Source organism: Notothenia rossii, assembly GCF_949606895.1.
Source record: "Notothenia rossii genome assembly, chromosome: 9".
Lineage (NCBI taxonomy): Eukaryota > Metazoa > Chordata > Actinopteri > Perciformes > Nototheniidae > Notothenia > Notothenia rossii.
In genome coordinates this window covers 61,508,142-61,526,799 of record NC_136907.1, presented here as the reverse complement: position 1 = coordinate 61,526,799, position 18,658 = coordinate 61,508,142, and the positions used below count along the sequence as shown (strand labels likewise).

At 42.3% G+C, this 18,658-nt stretch overlaps 1 protein-coding gene across 5 annotated transcripts in view; it reads left to right on the top strand.

Annotated features, from left to right (window-relative positions):
* Positions 1–18,658, top strand: part of lingo3b (leucine rich repeat and Ig domain containing 3b) — a 46,537-nt gene extending 27,879 nt beyond the window's left edge. For 3 of the 5 annotated variants that reach the window (XM_079650151.1, XM_079650149.1, XM_079650150.1), the window contains 3 exons: positions 9,485–10,094; positions 10,408–11,151; positions 11,329–18,658. In XM_079650151.1, the coding sequence (XP_079506277.1) occupies positions 9,540–10,094; positions 10,408–11,151; positions 11,329–11,898 (1,869 nt within the window). In that variant the 5' untranslated portion in view covers positions 9,485–9,539 and the 3' untranslated portion in view covers positions 11,899–18,658. Of the gene's footprint in view, positions 1–6,759; positions 6,882–9,484; positions 10,095–10,407; positions 11,152–11,328 lie in introns of all 5 variants that reach the window. The other 2 variants (XM_079650153.1, XM_079650152.1) reach the window with 1 other exon arrangement.

Below are 18,658 nucleotides of genomic sequence, written 5' to 3'. Positions count from 1 at the left end.
GTTGTCTAGGGGATTCCACATAAAGGTTTAAATACCAATGCTGTGAAATCTGAGACACTGAAAACTATCTAGCGCGTGGTTCGTGATGGGAATACTTTCGACCAATTTACATTTTTCAGTTATTACTGTAATCTGACCCACTAGATGGGATCAACTGTAACAGAATAGATGGTCAGGCGTTCTGCCAGGTGGATGGTTTAGAAAATCGTTCACATAATTTCTCTTTACTGGCTCAGTTTCTGTGAACACGGAGAAAATAATTAAAGCGTGGAAAAATGAATATGAAGATACAATCACTTCAGAGGATTGAAACATGCCTACACACACAAACACATCTGTCATGGATTGGATGCTCTGGGCTGCACAGTACTGTTGCTCATTATGGCAGAGAGGAAAATACAAAGCCAGTTTTGAGTGGGAGCAAAATCTAGCAAGGAACAAAGTCACACGACATCAAATAAGTTAAGCAAAGATATTTCTCAATGTGAATGTTCACAGTGACACAATTTATACAACATCCTATCTGCTCAAGTAAGATATATACCGCGAGAAAAGACATGTCTAGTTAAAGAAACAAGAGAGTGAAAGAGTCATCCGCACAGAGACATTCAAAACCAATGAGGAAGTTGTTATACTGTCTTATAGTTGATTCATTGTAAAGGTTGTTCTCTCCAAAGTATCAACTTTGCATTTGTGAATTTTATAATCCATTGCTGTCAGCTTATTACATTTATTTTATTACATTTCTTAGCACCTTCATTTTACAGCAAGATAAGCACTTTATGTTTACATGTACATAACAATCTAACTCAGGACAGGCTACTAATGCACGGTTCATATTTACATACATTTACATTCAAGTCATGACCCTTTAATAAGTAAACAGGGATGGATAGGTAGATGGATCATTTGATAGATTTCAAAGGTCCTGTCCCCCAATGATACAAATCTGTCAATAGATCCTAATTGCACTAAATCTTACTGGTTCTTCGGTACATGGTCTGCTCTTGTACGTTTTGAACACGGTCGGGGGACCTGGTAAGTAGGTATCTGGATTGGATGAGAAGTATATGAGTACAGAAAGGCATGCTTTATATCAGTGGTTCTCAAACTTTTTCTGTCAGGCCCCCCCTTTGGAGAAAAAAAAAAGTCGGGCCCCCCCAACACAAATAGTCAGGCTCAGTGGCTGCGCCAGAGATTTATTTTGGGGGTGCTGTGGGGTAGCTTGACGTTTCATAGAGGTTGCTCAAACCTTTAGGGTTTCCCATTAATGTACCGGGCGCTACAGTGGAATTTTCTACTGCAACACTCCCCACGCATATACACAATGTACCCGCAACTGTTACAATGAAGGCTCGATAATCAGCTCACGGCATATAGGTGTAAGCAGGGGTAAAGTGCTATTTTTATAGGTGGTGTGTGGACCTCACATAGGGGGGTCCGGGGGCAAGCACCCCCGGGAAACATTTTAAATATTGAAGTTAAAAGCATCAATCTGGTGCACTTTGAGAGCAAAATGAAGAGATCTATGGATACATCTCTCAACACAGAACTGTAAACAGATTTACTATTTCTTTATGGATATTTTACAAATCACTCCCCTTTTAAACTTTATTCATTTTTTAATGTCATATAGTATTTCATACCTGTTTTTAATTTACTTTCTTATTTTTTTATAACTATAATGATCATGTAAACGTGTGCCTCGGAAATAATTGTTTACATTAATGGTGACCAAAACGTTTGAGACACACTGAGAGAATCCTTTAGCTCACTGAGCCTCTCAGTCTGACAGGAGAGGACTCTCCTCCACTTTGTGGTTGAAAGAACTCCTTGTATCCGTTAGCGTAGCTCGCTAGTACCAGAAGCTAACATCAACGATCTCCGGTGCGCTCTCTCTCTCTCTCTCGCTCACGCACGCACACAAAATGGCTCGTTCCACACACACACACAGAGCCAAGCTTTAATGAAACACAGAGACCCAGACGTAATAGTACTGTATCGTAGTATTTTCGAATCAATAATCTTTCAAAATATGATTTTTTTTTTTTTTTTTTAAATCTTTTTTTTAAATTTATTTTAAATAACCATTTTTCCTCCTGGTCTCTCGCGCCCCTCTGTCATGCCTCTGCGCCCCCCTGGGGGGGGGGGCGCCCCACACTTTGAGAACCACTGCTTTATATGATGTAGTCCATGTGACTAATCACTTTGAGTATGTTTGCTCCTGAAGATACGCACCAAAGCGATCAGAAATCTGATCTAGTCTGATTTACCATTCAGACTCCCTGCTGTGCCAGCCACCCCTCACTGAGGTCTAGGTGTTGGTAAAGTTCAAAATGAAACATGTGACACACACACAAACACACACACACACACAACACACACACACACACACACACACACACACACACACACACACACACACACACACACACACACACAGGAAATCAACCTTTTGGGCTCATCTCCCTTCTATTTAACTTAGTGTTGTCTACCTTTAGCCCACACAGACGGCTTCTGTCTGAATGCAATAAACATTTATAGTGTGTGTTGTGGTAAATACATTTTTTCACCAGTGACATTTAGCTCTGGAATAAAGGTGATAATGATGATTCAGAGATGAAGCGGGACACGACTATGGCACGTGATTCCGACACAGGTGCTGCTGTGCTGCATGAACGTGTTGTTTGTTTAAAAATTAAATGAAAGAACACGGCAGTTATGGAAAGGTATTTCTGTCTCGGAGAGAAAGATCAGCAACAGGTTTCTAAGACCCGTTTCATATTGGAGACGTTATCACCTCTGTTTTACAGAACTGTGTGCTGCATGCATCGTGTGTACGGTTTATACATAAGTGTCGTTGGTAAATTTGTTTTGTCCCAGTCATGGTATTATTCTTTATTTTTGGAGATGTAAGAAAAAAAAGGTCTTTTTTTATCTTTGTACAGAAAACATTGAAAACACCCTGGTGGAAAAATTGTTCAACATGAATTGTACTTTTAGCAAGAGGAAAGTAAATAGTTCTGGGAGTGTGTGAGGTTTCTGCAGAAGTTATTTGAGGACTGGGAGAGACTCTTTCCCCTTAATGAACAAGCAGCACATCGACTTTTATTTTTTGTCTTGTGGGGTTTTATCTAAGCTTGTTTTAGCTTTTGTTTGTGTTGTTGTTCCTCTGTGGCTGTCACGCCTTGTTGTTGTTGATGCACTGTGCATCCTCTGCTAATGTTCAGTTTCAGTGCAGTTTTTGGCTGACTTTGAAGTTGGATGGGTCTGGAGTTGGGCTTCCTCAGCAAGTGCTCCTTCTCACTAACTAACTCTCTGCATTGGTGGCTTGTCACTTTTCTGTGCTTCTCAAGAAAAATGCAGACATGCTAACATCAGCTCAGAGAAATCACAGACCTGTGAAGTATTTTGGGACCACCTGGTTGGAGGGGAAACAGTACAGTAGGAGGAGTCAGAAATCATCTCAGGTTTTGTGAAACATCATCCCTGTACGAGGAGACAGTCAGCTGCAGAGGGGTGATGCTTCCCTAAAGGGTGTGTGTGTGTGTGTGTGTGTGTGTGTGTGTGTGTGTGTGTGTGTGTGTGTGTGTGTGTGTGTGTGTGTGTGTGTGTGTGTGTGTGTGTGTGTGTGTGTGTGTGTGTGTGTGTGTGTGTGTGTGTGTGTGTGTGTGTGTGTGTGTGTGTGTGTGTGTGTGTGTGTGTGTGTGTGTGTGTGTGTAGGTGCGTGCGTGCGTGTGTGTGCCTCTTGTGGCAGACTCATGTTCTCAGGAGTGTATGAGAGGATTGGGACTGACATTGTGGATATGTAACCTAGCATCCTCAGCTCAGCAGCCCGTCTACTCAGTGTACACCAACTCGTTCTCAGATGATTGGTTAGGACCCTGGCGCCACTTTTTCAAAAGACTGGGAAGCCCTGCCTGTCAAACCACGACTCTTCCCTAAGGTCGCAGTTTTAAACCCATGTTTAACTTTGTAAGTTCAATGAGCTACTTAGTTGGGTCAAAGAAAACATCCTGTTTTAGGTTAGAATACATTTGTTAAGTAAGTTATGTTGCGTATGTAGGTTAAGCAGTAAAAAAAAAACGAAGTATTTGGATATTTGTTTCAGACTGGACACAAACTGCGATCTTGTGGGTGAAAGTCATGCTTTTGTTTGACCCATCCATCCAACCCATACTCCTACATGCAGTTTGTCGCACTTTATACTAACTCACTTCCACAAGCAGTTGCTCTGAGCGTCTAATATTGCTGTGAACAGGTAAATATACTTTAGTGTTGGTTGAGAGCCAGAGTTGAGAGTTCAGGAAATTGTTCTATAAATGATTGTTTAAATACTAGATTATCCTGTCCAATGAAACTGCAGCAGTCAAGGCAAGGCTTGTTCCTGTTTTGGCTCTATCAGCTTAAGGTCAAAGTAGACATCATGTCAGTGTCATTTAGTTCACACTTGCTGCCCCAGTGACTCAGAGTTCTTACTGGAAGAAGAAGCTGCTACGGTATGATTGCATGGTACAGAGCACCATCGTCATTATCGCCACTCATTGCAAACTAAAACAAACTATAGCACACTGCAGCGCACTGAACTCAGATTGATGAAAAATGCTCAGTTTTCTTTGGAAACACTGGGAGCTGTGGTTTATTGTCATCGATGTAGATGACGTAAACAAGCGACCAACACTTTGTGAATGTTGACAGTGTGTTTGTATTCTGTTGATTCTTTTGTGTTCTAGTTTTTTATTCATATTTGATCTTGATGTTCCCACCCCAGGTATTGTACGCTTCGTCAATGAGGGCATCCTGCTCTGTGAGCGACGACCAAAGACTTCTATTTTTCCTGCCTAATTATGTAGTGATAAAACATTTTCTTTGTTTTCATCGAGGGTCTAAGTTTGTACGTTGTTGTTTTCTTTCTTTTTTTACTGACTTCATTATAATGCAGGCATTCTGAAAACTTTTGGAGACTACAGGGGACAAACTAACTTGATTTCAATGTGCAGACTAAAAAAGGTTATTTCAACCTGCTCAAGTTGATATTGATTGTTGATTAATATGACCAAACAGAAAATTCCAGACTTGAATGAAAACCTTTATGAGCTTTTAAGAAATCAACCACAGTTGTCTTTCCTCATAGTGTTCAAATGTTCCTTCTCTTTCCCATTCAGTGCGACTGTGTTAAGAAGCTGCTATTCACAGTTCACTTGGGCTTATAATGGAGTGACTAAGCACAGATTTCATATTGGACTTATTGCTACTTAGCAACGACGGGCATAAACTGTCAGCTTTTCTCTGAAAAGTGATATCTTGTCAAGTTTGCACCCTGGTTGGTTTGCAACATTAAAATGTAAAAGCTGTCTCTAATAACCTGCTGACTGCTGGATGACAAATCATAAGAAAAATAGATACCAGGGTTGGGGAAATCTACGCTCTGCTGACTGAATATAAAGGCTCAGTCAACATGGATGACCTATTTACATTCAGACACACTGCCACACAAAGACACACCAGACAAAAACCACAGCCTTATGTTAATACAAAGTTATTTGGGAAGCGTCTCAGGGCTAGACATTATAAATGGCCCGCTGGCCCGGAAGCACTATTTAGACACCCCGGGCCAGCATAACGTACTTTCCACTTGCCCACTCGGCAAAAAAAACAAAAAATAGTAAAGACATACAATTACATTGTCCTGTGGTATTGGTATTTTGACAAGCAATTTTGTTAAATTATTTCGCGGGAGCGCGCTCCTTCACTACAGACTTTCGCCCCACCTAACCATTCGCGAAAATGTTTTTAATACCAGCGATAACTGGCCAAGCGCCTGGCTCAAATAAAAGAAAGTCACGGGAGGAATTAAAGAAGAGTGACAGGGAGTATGAGAAGAAGAGGGAGAGAAAGTTTCAGCCACACCGGCTTGATCGATGGAGTTGGCTTCAATATGATGATATAAACAAGGTCTTTTGTCGGCTCTGTACATCAATGCCGACCTATGCTGATAAGTAAGTGAAGAGTAGAAAATATAAAGGTATATTCGCTGTAGGGAAATGTCCCAGCAGTTTAGGATAATGAAGGTTCTACTCTATTACATAGCCATTACATTTCTAACTCCTGATAATGACAGGAAGGCAGAAAGTGTATCATAAAAATAATAATACTCATAGCAGAAATGTCACCCTCCTTTTTTTCTTTTACAATGACCACAATATAATAATTTTAATAAACCAAATATGAACAATTGAGGAAAATGAGGAAGAACTGATGATTCAAATGTTGCAGTACAAGTAGTAATGTAGTTAGTGGATAAATTACTATGGCAACAAATGTGTTCATTTTCTTCATTATTAGTCGATTCTTTGGACGAATGCTCTGGGCCAGTGGTTACAATGGTGGGGCCAGTGATAATGAAATTCTACTGGCAACTTAGTGTTTGAATTATGCTATCCTGTGTGTGAAAAGCACCTATGTTTGAAACATCTGGCTATGGTCTTCAGTGTTGTGCCTGTGAATGTGATAATGCATGTGTGATTGCACGGGGATGTTTTTCCCCAACATCTGTTCACTAGGTCCCTACAATTATTTTTTTAAAGGCCTTTTTCCTTTGCCTTTCTCCCTGGATAGCTGTCCGGTGGCAGAAAAATCTCTCTGGATACTTATTGGATTTTCTACTTGTGGAGACTTAACATCTGGCAAATGTTAATTTACATTTTGTGGAGTAGATTTGGGGACTATGGTGTGATTTCATGTGTGTTGGATGTCCAGATGCAGGAACAAGATGTGAGACAACTCTGAACTCTTCTGAAACCGTATAAAGAGGCAGGCTGCAGAACAAACCACCTGCTGCAACAATATAACAACCGCCATGCCATGTGAGTGAGAGAAAGGTGTGTATTTATTTGTCTGCTGCACACCAGACTCCTCAGGGTCCGTGTGTTTGATGAAGTGTGTGTGTGTTTTAAAGATTCCTGCCCGTCCTTGAGTCCAGCAGTTTGGACCTTGTGTGTCTCCACAATGTCAGCTCACTGATTCATGCTGCGACTCTGCCACTGATCCGTAGAATGACTCTCGGGGGGGCGTTGAGACAGGCTGCATCAATCACACTGCCTAAGAGCTGGGCACATGTGCACACACACAGAACCGACATACACTCCGAATATAAGACACAGCCACTGTTTGTAATCACATAATGTATTTTTCACATTTAGTATGACGGTAAACTGAGTAGAGATTATATATGTAAGATGTGGATGATGTTCACGCAACAAATGTTCGAAATATATTAAATTATACAGTATGAGGAGTTATGAGCTGAAATTAACAGCATCCCTCTTGACTGTCCAATAAAAGAGAGGGCAGATGGTTCAAATAATTAACGGCAATTATACCGTTTATATAATTCCTCATGGTTGCACTAGAGAAGTGGTCAGGTTGTCTCCAAAGCCAGTATGATTCATCATCTTTGTATCATGAATGTGCATAATATTTTGTGCCCAACTGAACAGTAGACATTGAGATATGATGCTGAATTTTCAACAATTTGACCTACCGGTAGTTATTGGAGCTGGAGGAAGAATCAGGGGCTCACCAAAGACAGAGGATTCATCCTTTGGGGAGTAAAAAAGTAAAAGGTGCAAGAATAGCAAATATCATCATGTCAGTTACAGGAATTTATCTTGCAGGGGAACTCATTTGTTTGATTTGGTCATATGAATAGCTAGTAATTTCGGAACATCTGTACACTTGCTGTGTTTGTTTTTAGCTTCTCTCCTGGGCTTTTCTCCTCTGAGTGGTTGGTTCTGTGGTTAGCCGCTCTGTTGTTGTGGTCATGCTAAGTTGCTGCTGAGAAGTGGGTCCACAGCCTCTCTCTGTCTGGGTTTGTCACTCTCGGCGAATATAAAAAATTGTGCCAGGTTTTAACCAGATTTTTCAGATATGAGAGCTGTGAACAGAGGACATTTGGGACTTATCCACCCCGAGGCTTAGTAGATGAGACACAATCTCCGGGGGTTTTGCTGCAGTTTGTGTGTGTGTGTGTGTGTGTGTGTGTGTGTGTGTGTGTGTGTGTGTGTGTGTGTGTGTGTGTGTGTGTGTGTGTGTGTGTGTGTGTGTGTGTGTGTGTGTGTGTGTGTGTGTGTGTGTGTGTGTGTGTGTGTGTGTGTGTGTGTGTGTGTGTGTGTGTGTGTGTGTGTGTGTGTGTGTGTGTGTGTGTGTGTGTGTGTGACCATGTGTGAAAATATGTGAGTGTTGTGCGAAGATTTTATGTCTGCCATCATTTAAATATAGCTTAGATCCCATTTGATCCTATTGATGCCAAAGCATTGAAACAGTCAGATATGATTAGCCGTTCAAGGGGCTGTTTTCCCAAATCCGTCTTACTAGAAAGAGACTTGAGGCAAAGCCCGTAGCAAAGGGAGAGAATGGTGACTTTTGGCTGTTTTTAGCTGAGACTCGCCCTCTGATAGTGATCAGAGGGGAGCCTATTAAACACAAACCAGCCCATATATAATACTTATTTTTGTCTCTGTTTTCCTCCACCATCAGAGTGCATTTACACATTATTCTCCCTGGTGGTGCTGATGAAATTATTCACTCTTTTTCCACTTCATCTGAAAACAAACAACTGTGAAGAGTTCAAATTCTGGGGGTTTTGGTGAGCATTTATAGCATGAGAGCAAAAGACTTCCGCTCAAGTTTAGAGTATAAGCATTAAAGTAGTACCACTTACTGCTAACTAGATGGACACTGAGCTGTGTTTCAGATCTAATGCCAGGTGCTCTTTGACTGTTTCTAAGTTGAAAACTGTGTGTGGGAGAGATGACAGGTTGCCTGAAGCAATGTTCAAGCACGAGTGATTCATCTCATCTCTGCGCAAGGAGGACCAAAACGATTTTTAATTCATACCCACCAAAATGCCAAGTCCTACGCATACATACATCAACACATAGCAGATCAAACATATAATATGACTTAAGCACACAGTGATTCAAACACCCATTTTGCCTCACGATTTATAGCAGTAGCGTGCAGGCAGAATGTGATTGCTGAGTAGCTCAGTCTGTATTTATGCGTGGTGATAATAAATTCATTGTGTTTGTCAAAATGGAGCAGACGGTCTCAGAGCTGCAAAGAGAGCCGAGGAGATGCAACATGCATGAATTCAGCTGAAGTTCCCTTGCTGTAGAAACGGCTCCCAGGGTGCCAGTTTCCTAACTGGAAACTATAAATGAATGAGCAAAAACGAATTATCTTAAATATATTACACAGACCCGTGCTCCTGTAATGGGGTGTCGTCAGCTGTATTTTAGTGCCCTGTCATATTCCTCAATTGTCTTTTGGTATAATATTACTTAAACAACAGGAACAGATCATTTACAGCCATGTGGATGTTTATGCGCCAGGGAGATGTTCTTCTTCACATCCCCTTTCTCTAGTATGATGTCTAATCAACCTCCGCATATCTTCTTTCTATTTCTCCGCTCTCTTTTAGGTGTATGGTGCACTGACCCTGCCTGTGACAGGCGAGGAGTCGGAGGACCAGGGCCATGATTGGCTCCCCTGGCCCTGGTGTGCGTGCCTTAGTGCCATGGCCGAGGGTGTGGGGATGGGTCCTGGCTTCTTCTCTGGTTGCCATAATAACCTTGACACTTCCAGGAAGTAGCCAGGCCTGTCCGCCACGGTGCGAGTGTTCGGCTCAGCTGAGGTCAGTGTCGTGTCAGCGGCGGCGGCTCACCAACATCCCAGAAGGCATCCCCACAGAGACACAACTCCTGGACCTCAGCAAGAACCGGCTCCGCTGGGTGCAAGCAGGCGACCTGGCACCATACCCACGGCTCGAGGAAGTGGACCTCAGCGAGAACCTCATCGCCACATTAGAGCCCAATGCCTTTGCCAGCCTCCCGAGTCTTAAAGTGCTGAAGTTGAGGGGGAACCAGCTGAAGCTAGTTCCCATGGGGGCTTTCGCCAAACTGGGAAATCTGACCAGCTTGGACCTGAGCGAGAACAAGATGGTGATTTTATTGGACTACACCTTCCAAGATCTGAGGAGTCTGAAACATTTGGAGGTGGGAGACAACGACCTGGTTTATATCTCCCACAAGGTAAGCTCTCCAGCAGCTTGTCTGTATCATGACAGTGTTACTAATGAAGAACGGGATAATTGGATGTTGAACTATTGCTTTAACAAATGAAGATAATGTTTATCATGAAATAAATTAAGCTTGAACTTCAAAAATATATTATTTTGTATACACTTAAAATATATGTTGAGCGATTTTCCCAGTACTTATGACAGCATCAGTGTATTTTGTTTAATATCATAATCAAACACCCACTGCTATTCATCATGCATATAAAGTATGTAAAATAAATACAAAGTTATGTTATTTAACCTTTTATTTTCCTGATTCCTAGGCATTCTCAGGGCTGCTGGGTCTGGAAGATCTCATAATAGAGCGCTGCAACCTGACATCCATATCTGGCCAGACGCTGTCGTACCTGCGCAGCCTGGTTACTCTTCGCCTCCGTCACCTCAGCATCATTGCCCTGGAGGACCAGAACTTCCGCAAGCTGTCCAACCTGCGGGGCCTGGACATCGATCACTGGCCGTACCTGGAGTACATCTCCCCTTTTAGTTTCCAGGGCCTGGACCTCCGCTGGCTCTCCATCACCAATACCAACATCACCTCCGTCCCCTCCGCTTCCTTCAAGAACCAGGTGCACCTCACCCACCTCAACCTGTCATACAATCCCATCACCACACTGGAGCCCTGGGCCTTCAAGGACCTGCTGAGGCTGAAGGACCTCATCATGGTAAGCACAGGGTTGGTGACAGTGGAGCTCCATGCCTTCGGAGGCCTTCGACAGATCCGGGTCCTCAACTTCTCCTCCAACGACCTGCAGACTTTGGAAGAGGGCTCCTTCCACTCTGTGAACAGTCTGGAGACCCTCAGAGTGGACGGGAACCCCCTGATGTGTGACTGCCGTCTGTTGTGGATCCTGCAAAGACGCAAGACCCTCAACTTTGACGGCAGAGTGCCGGTGTGTGCGGGGCCGGTGGAGGTGCAAGGGGTCAGCCTGAACACCTTCACCGATTCTGCACTCTTCGATCACTTTACATGCCAGAAACCTAAGATTCGCAACCGTAAGATGCAGCAGGTAAAAAAGATGATACACTAGCAAAAATGTATAAATGCCGATGTATTGATAACTAGGGTAACTTTAATTCATTCTACAAGCACAACACGTTTTTTCTGTTATACTGACGGATTTATTGTCCATCTATTCTTCTGTATTTTCATTGGTCTGTACATTCCTTTCCTCCCACTCCCCCAGGTCGTTGCTCGTGAAGGCCAACCTGTGAGCTTTCTGTGTCGAGCTGAAGGAGAACCTGCACCTGCTATTATCTGGATTTCCCCACAGCGCCGGCGGATCACAGCTAAGAATTCAGGGCGCATTACTGTCCTCCCGAGTGGCACCTTAGAGATCCGCTACGCCCAGCTCACTGACAGCGGTACATACATCTGCATCGCCAGTAACGCCGGGGGCAATGACACCTACTTTGCCACACTCACAGTGCGTGGCCACTCGCTAGATGCTGCCTCAGCCTTCTTTCTCAACCGCTCACTGTACGGCAGCGAGTTCTTCAACGACACAAATCTGAACAGCACGCGTGTTTTCCTCAAGTTCACGTTGGACCTGACGACCATCTTGGTCTCCACGGCCATGGGCTGCATCACCTTCCTGGGGGTGGTGCTCTTCTGTTTCCTGCTGTTGTTCGTGTGGAGCCGGGGACGCGGCCAACGCAAGAACAACTTCACAGTGGAGTACTCCTTCCGGAAATCTGAACCTGTCACTGGTAGCTCCTCAGGAGGGACCAGGAAGTTCAATATGAAAATGATATGAAACAACGCAGCCAGGGGTCCCTTAGGGGAGGCATGAGCACGTCCCAAAAACGTGTTTGACACACGCAAACACACACAGCTACTGACTCGCAAAGAAGGTTGAAAGCACAATACGTTTCTGTCTATGGCTCTATTACAAATTAAGCGCCCACTTCAAAACTAAAGCTATTACTCAATTTGGTTTGTGAATGAAAATAAAGTCACCCTGATCTCACTGTCAGTGGTTTTATTCAGCTTGTTGTGAAAATCATGTCTGAATAATACTGTACAATTTGTTTTAAAGCTATTTATAGTCCATGCTCGATAAGAATAAATAGAGTTAAGACTAAAGAGATAAGTTTTCTGAATTGGCATGTAAACTGAGCTGTGGGACACTGGTAGCCATGTCTGTCTCTCTCTCTCTCTCTCTTACAATTATGAGATAATGAAAAATAATTCCTCTTTAATTAAAATGTCCCTTTACTGTATTTGGTACAGTCAGGGATTTTAAAATACATTTGATGAAGAGAGACCTGGCTACCATCCATTTATAGAACCTGCATTTATGCTCTTCTAAAGTCTGCCTGGATAAGAATCACGCATGTTCAAATGCAATTAGAAGTTAAGTTGTAAATTCACAGAATAAAACAAATTGTTTTAAATTGAATATGTTTTTCTATAAAGACAGATTCCTTTATTCTTAACAAGCTATAGATTTGGACCATTCACATAAATTACAAAAACACTTGGCCTTCTCTTCTTTGTGAGATTTTGCAACAACATCAGCTGTGTGAGTTTGGGACGAGCGCTCTGACCTGCTGCCGTGGCTGCCCGCGGCCCGGAGGGTTTGGTTAGGAAGTCAAAACCATCGGACGCGGGCAGCCACGGTAACCACAGCAACCAACACGGTAGAGAGCAATGGGGACTGGGGCTGATGACCGCAGGAGGCTAGCTGGGTAAATCACAAGCCCCGATCATGCTCTTTCATCAACAGGAGAGGTTCAACCTGCCGGCCTCCGCCCTTTGTCCCGCCCTCTGCTGCGTTGGTGGACGCCTGACCTTCCCAGCGCTGCCCGGGGGGAGCAGCCCGGAGCGTCAGGTCAAACTTAGAGGCAAACAGAGGACACACAGGAACACTGTTGTGGTCTTCACATCGAAAACATACATAGCAACACCTTCATAGCACCTTTTCTCAGGAAAAGTGAAATAACTATCCTACAGAGTGACACACATGCTCTTTTTAAATATTACATTCCAGCAATACTGTAAGTAGAGCCATAAAGCCAACATTAATGTAAATGTTTGAGTGAAGAAACAAAGCCATAGTATGTATGTATGGTTTTTCTATACGGTAGCTTGTGCATGATTCTGTTAAATGATAATAATTATTGCTAATACTTTTTCAAGTTGGTGTGATGATCACAAGACCATCTTCTGTCGCTGGGCTTGCAAAAAGTTGCACCCTGCAAGCCCATAACACACACACACATCACACCACACACAGGAGTGCTGAAACCTCATCAAGGTTCCTTGGATTGATAGGAAGAACCATCACACAATCATGTGTATTTACTTACACATGCATAAACATACAGATTGATGAAGTGCCACAGCAAAGTGTGATGCGTCTGCTCTCTGTTTGCCTCTGAGACGGTCAGTGTGCGAATGTCTCTGCCCCCCTAGCCCAGTGCATCCCCCCTACTCACCCCTAACACCCCCACACACCCCCACTGGGTCCTCCTTTGGGAGGGGTCCCTGGCTGGAGACCGAGGATTATAAAATGTAAATGAAGTCGTGTTAACCCTACCCACGCCATGTGCGTCGTATAGTGGAGAGTAGTACTGTGGTTTTAAAAACAAAAAAACAAAAAAAAACTTAATTTGAAGTGTTCTTTTTGTCCTCCATTTTTATTTTACTCAGTTGTTGTTCTCCTTGACCTTTTGGCTGTTTACCGTTTTAATGTTCCCCGTCCTCCATGTGGGACTGTTCTGTTCTCAACACCTAATGAAGTCTCCACTCACTGGACAGTGCTTGTGTCTGTTTGCATCTCAGAGTGCATAAGAAATGAGACAGGATCTAAAGCGTCGTACACTAACCAAGAGTCACAGGGTAAATTGGTGAGTCACCAGATGGTCGACAAAAAAAGAAAGAAGAAAAATCAAGATGGTCTATTTTTCTGATTATCTAGGGAATAATTGAAATAGTTAAAATTCTAAGTCATACATCTTCTGGTTTTCTTAGCCTCTTTATAACCTAACCTATAGTTAAAGGTATGTATTACTACAGATGAACATGTCACTGTTTATAGAACACTAATGCTTATATATGACTTATTCACAGTGAAGAGTAAAAGAGGTGACTGAAATACTCAAAGCTGAGACGAGATATTACCCATCATTTTAAACTTCGTAAATGTTACTTACCTAATGTAAATTAACTAATGTCTGTGTATGTTGAACTTAACATGCATTTACAAAGGACCAGCAGTTGAACTTGATATAGTTTGGACCAAAAATTATTTTATTTTTTATGAGCCGTTTTACTGGTGGTGTGAACTCTGTAGCCTACACTCTCTCACACCATTCATTGGACACTATTTACTTTAGAATATTTTCAAAAAATCCATTTACACCTTACTCACATGAAATGGCAACCTTGTTTCCCAAATCACTCTTTTGAAACTAGCTGGTAGTGAATAAGAGTTTATGTAGGACACTGCACACAAACGTAGGGACTGATTTATGAAAAGCTGTTGCTATCAAATGATTGACGTGTGTAGAACAAATTGCTTCAGTTTTAGGAGTCCTTTTGTTATAGTTACTGGAATAACTAATCCAAACTATACCTACAGCAAATGTAGAACCTATTTAGACAAATGTGTAGTTTGAAGAGAGAACCATAAACTCTTCAAACTTTTGCAAAATAAATTCTGAAACTCAATTTTTGTCCCTTGTGAGGGGTGATGAAACCACAGTTTCTGTGTCAGAATGAATAACTCAACAGCTGTTAAAGATTCATGAGACCCAATGAGAATAGAAGAAACAAATTGGCTCAGCCTGTTTTATTTTTTATTTTACAGTCACAGCCCATTTGAGTGTTGAGAACAGGACATCTCATCATGGACCTTTCCTCTCCCCCAGCCAACCCTTTTTTGTTTCCATGTCCCGGTATTTCTTAGTAGAACATAGGTTTTAGAAGACAGTGAGAATGTCTGTAATGATCGTTGATGGTGTTATTGTGCAATCATCAATCACAACTGTAAGCGTAGATGAGGGTGTGTTTTTGTTTTATTATCTTCCTACCCTTCACTGTGCTCCTCCCCTCTTCCTGTTCCCTGTCTTCCTAACATGTCCACCCCTCGTCTTCCCTGTTCACAGTATTAGGCTGGATTATGGTTGTGTGGTAGTAGACACGTACATGTGGTCGGTGACTCAGTGTTGTCGTGTTAAGATTAGTTGCTCCTCATGATACCATCAAGCACGGAGCATTGATTGGATCAGTGGAGACAAAAGATGAAAGGGGTGACCCAGGTTCCCTAAAAATAAGAAAAATAACCATTGGTTCTCATTTCACGCCCTACTCATTCCTGAAAAAACACTTCTGGAACTTTCCCGTTCTGGGATCTTTGTCCGGATATGAACCAAACGGACTGTACTGTATGTATTTTCTCTGATATCTCGCCACACTTACAAATGTTGAAAGGGGGTATGTGGTGTTTTAATACCGTGACTCTCGGCCTACACTCACTTTCTGCCAACTGCGGTTCACTTTTTGTCAAGGACACAGCTCATTCACTGAAAATAGACATGTTCATGTTGGTCTGGGTTGAAAATACAGTAAGTGCTTGTAACTATTCAAGCCCCACAAGTCCTTGGAAACTAGCTTCAATTAGATCTAGTACCACAGGCTTCAGAAACACATTAAACATTTTAATTGATGGACCCTTAGCCAAACATTTTTTTAGGGTGCCAGTACACACGGCTTTGCAGCCAAGTCATCGCTTCTCTCTGGTTGACAGACTCTCAGTGTTTGTAGTGAAGCTTGAGCTTGATTCATCTCCTCTGCCGTGATACTTGAGAAAGTAGGCTGAGCCATCCCCCGTTTCCTCCCCCGCCTCACCCTTTCCTGGGTTGTACTTTAGTCTAGACATCCCATTTAAAGCAGCAGCAACCTCACTTTTAGGATACCTTTCACAGGGGAACTTGTCAAAGACGCAGACTAAAATAACCTAACGTCAAAAGTCATGCCGTCATTACCAGATTAGTTATTCAGTTTTTTATTTATGTAACAGTTTCCAATGCAATATTTCCAATATTCCATTTTTGACAATCTAATGAAGAAATTCCTATATTTCTCAACTGAAAGAGCAGTCTTAGCTTTGCTATCACTATTATCCGAGGAGACTGCATTCCTACATGCATTCCTTTGATTCTCCTGTTACTTCTTACTCCATATTAGCTTAAAATAAATCCATCTCCTCCTCCAGATCTTACAGCTGCTGTTTTGATTGGATTAGACTTGAGTTGAATTATCAGAGCTGAGAGGAGCAGTAATGGGATGACGAAGAAGTGAGCTCGGCTGATTGGGTCATTACTTGGCTTATTAGTCCCATTTCCATAACAGACCTCTCAGAGCAGTGTGCCACTTAAAGCCCGGAGGCTCAATTCATGGTGTAATTGCATCTTCTTCTTTTTTACAAATTTGTGAGATCGAAATATTAAAATGTTACTTTCCTTTTAATTGGACAAAAAATATGGTTTTACAGAGCAGTCATCGTAAACCAATTCAGGTTTAATTAGACGTGTGGTAGAGCATTACTGAAGGAAAGCACCTTGAACAGCACAACTGCTTCATTTTAACCTTGACCACACAATTGCAACTGCCCCCTCCCCCATCTTCTATGTGGCAATACTGACCCCACGTGGTCAATTTGAGTAACAGCACCTAATGGGACCATTATCCTGCTGAGGGGAAGACAAAAAAAACAGCTATGCGTCTCATGCAGTGAAAGACTAACGAGAGCAAATTGACTGTTAGATTCAAAAGTCAGTACTTCACTGATTTTTTTATTATAGCCATAGTGTGACCCCCTTTGCGGGCGATGTATGCTGGGAGTTATGAGGAGAGGCCTCCACCTGAGATCAGAAGCAATTGTTCTGACCTGGTTAGCTAGCACTCAGTCTGTAGATTAGAAGAGTACTTTCAGACCCCGCCAGTCTCACCCCCTTCACAGAGATCAGTAACAAACAAAGATAAGACATCACCAATCTTTCTCTGTATATGACTAATCAGAAAAATGGTCGATTCCTCTTGAGAAAAAAAAAAGCGTTCTTTCTTGTGGTCTTAGCAGGTTTAATCTATGCATGCCTTTTGTATACAGTGATTGCTCTTGCCAAACTCTCGCCTACACCTGTACGGAGAGCTATGGGTGCCATGCCATGGGACTGGTTGAAACCGACTGACTGCAAGAGCAGGTGGGACCATTACAGTGTTTTTAATCTGGTACAACAGAGCAAAGGGGCTAATGATAACCTGCACCTGCATTCAGAGACACCTTAAAGAAGTGTGCGTCTTACAGAATTAGCATTTGTTTACTCGGGATGATTGTACTTTTACACATATCTATCCACACAGGGGATGTGTAAGCTGTAGATAAAACGATTGATATTCCAAGCAGGATGGTGGGACTGATCAATGCTGTATGGGGATAGGATTATTAATGGCATATTTTCATTGATCTATCTTGAACCTTGCCACTCTCCCAGAATCCCTCTGGAGAAGGAAGAGGCGTTCACAGCTCTTACAGACCTGGTTGGCACCCATTCCTAGGTTTCCTCATTACCTTTTAAGATGATTTCCCTCTTTAAAGAACGAGATGGTGCTATATTTCAACTTTCCCCCCCAGGTCTTAGCTGATGTAACGCTGTCTTACCTCTTCCACTCTTCAGAGGAATCTGTCACTAACGTATAGCTCTGCATTTGTTGGAACCCTCTAATAAAATATATAGTCTCTTTCTCAATTTGGCACGGTAAAATATTTTCTCTTCCCTCTCTCTTTTCTCTCTTCTGTCTCGCTCTGTCTTTTCTCTCTCTATCAACTTACTTGGCACCGACCTCGTTAAACATTTCAGAACACTTTTCATCGATCACTCCTAGTTTTTAAGCTAATGCATATTTGTTCCCTGTTAACATGGTCATTACTGACTCCTGAAACCTAGGAATGGGTGCTGAGCGCTCCAATTAAATGCAGAGCTAATATAAGTACAAGTTGTTCAGCTTGTCACATTGAACGGTGTCAACTGATCAATCATTAAAGCATATGACGGCCTCATAATAGAAGCTGTAACTCAAATTTGGACTCTTGTTGCAAGAACGTGTGACTGTACTGATTCCTAACATTTAGATTTTGCCCTGCGATGAGTGGATCCTTGGATGGGAAGAACAGAAACTGTACATATTAGATCTTTTAGCCATATCATGTCATCAAATCTGTAGACCTATTTGCCATGTCTGACAGAGGACAATGACTGTTGAACTGTAAATAGTGTAGGAATAGTAATATAAGATTTAATTGCTGCTTCTTTTCTCCAGGGATCCTCCATGTTTTGCTCAGTCCCATGGCTGCTTGGTCTCAAAGGGAAGGATGAGACAATAATGTACTTGTCTATAAAAAAACAAACAACATATAAGTCCTTTTTTTATTTTAATGTTTGTTTTATATACTGTCCGTCTTGTAAATGAACTCCTTTTCGTCATAAAAGCATGATGTGACTCTGTCAAAA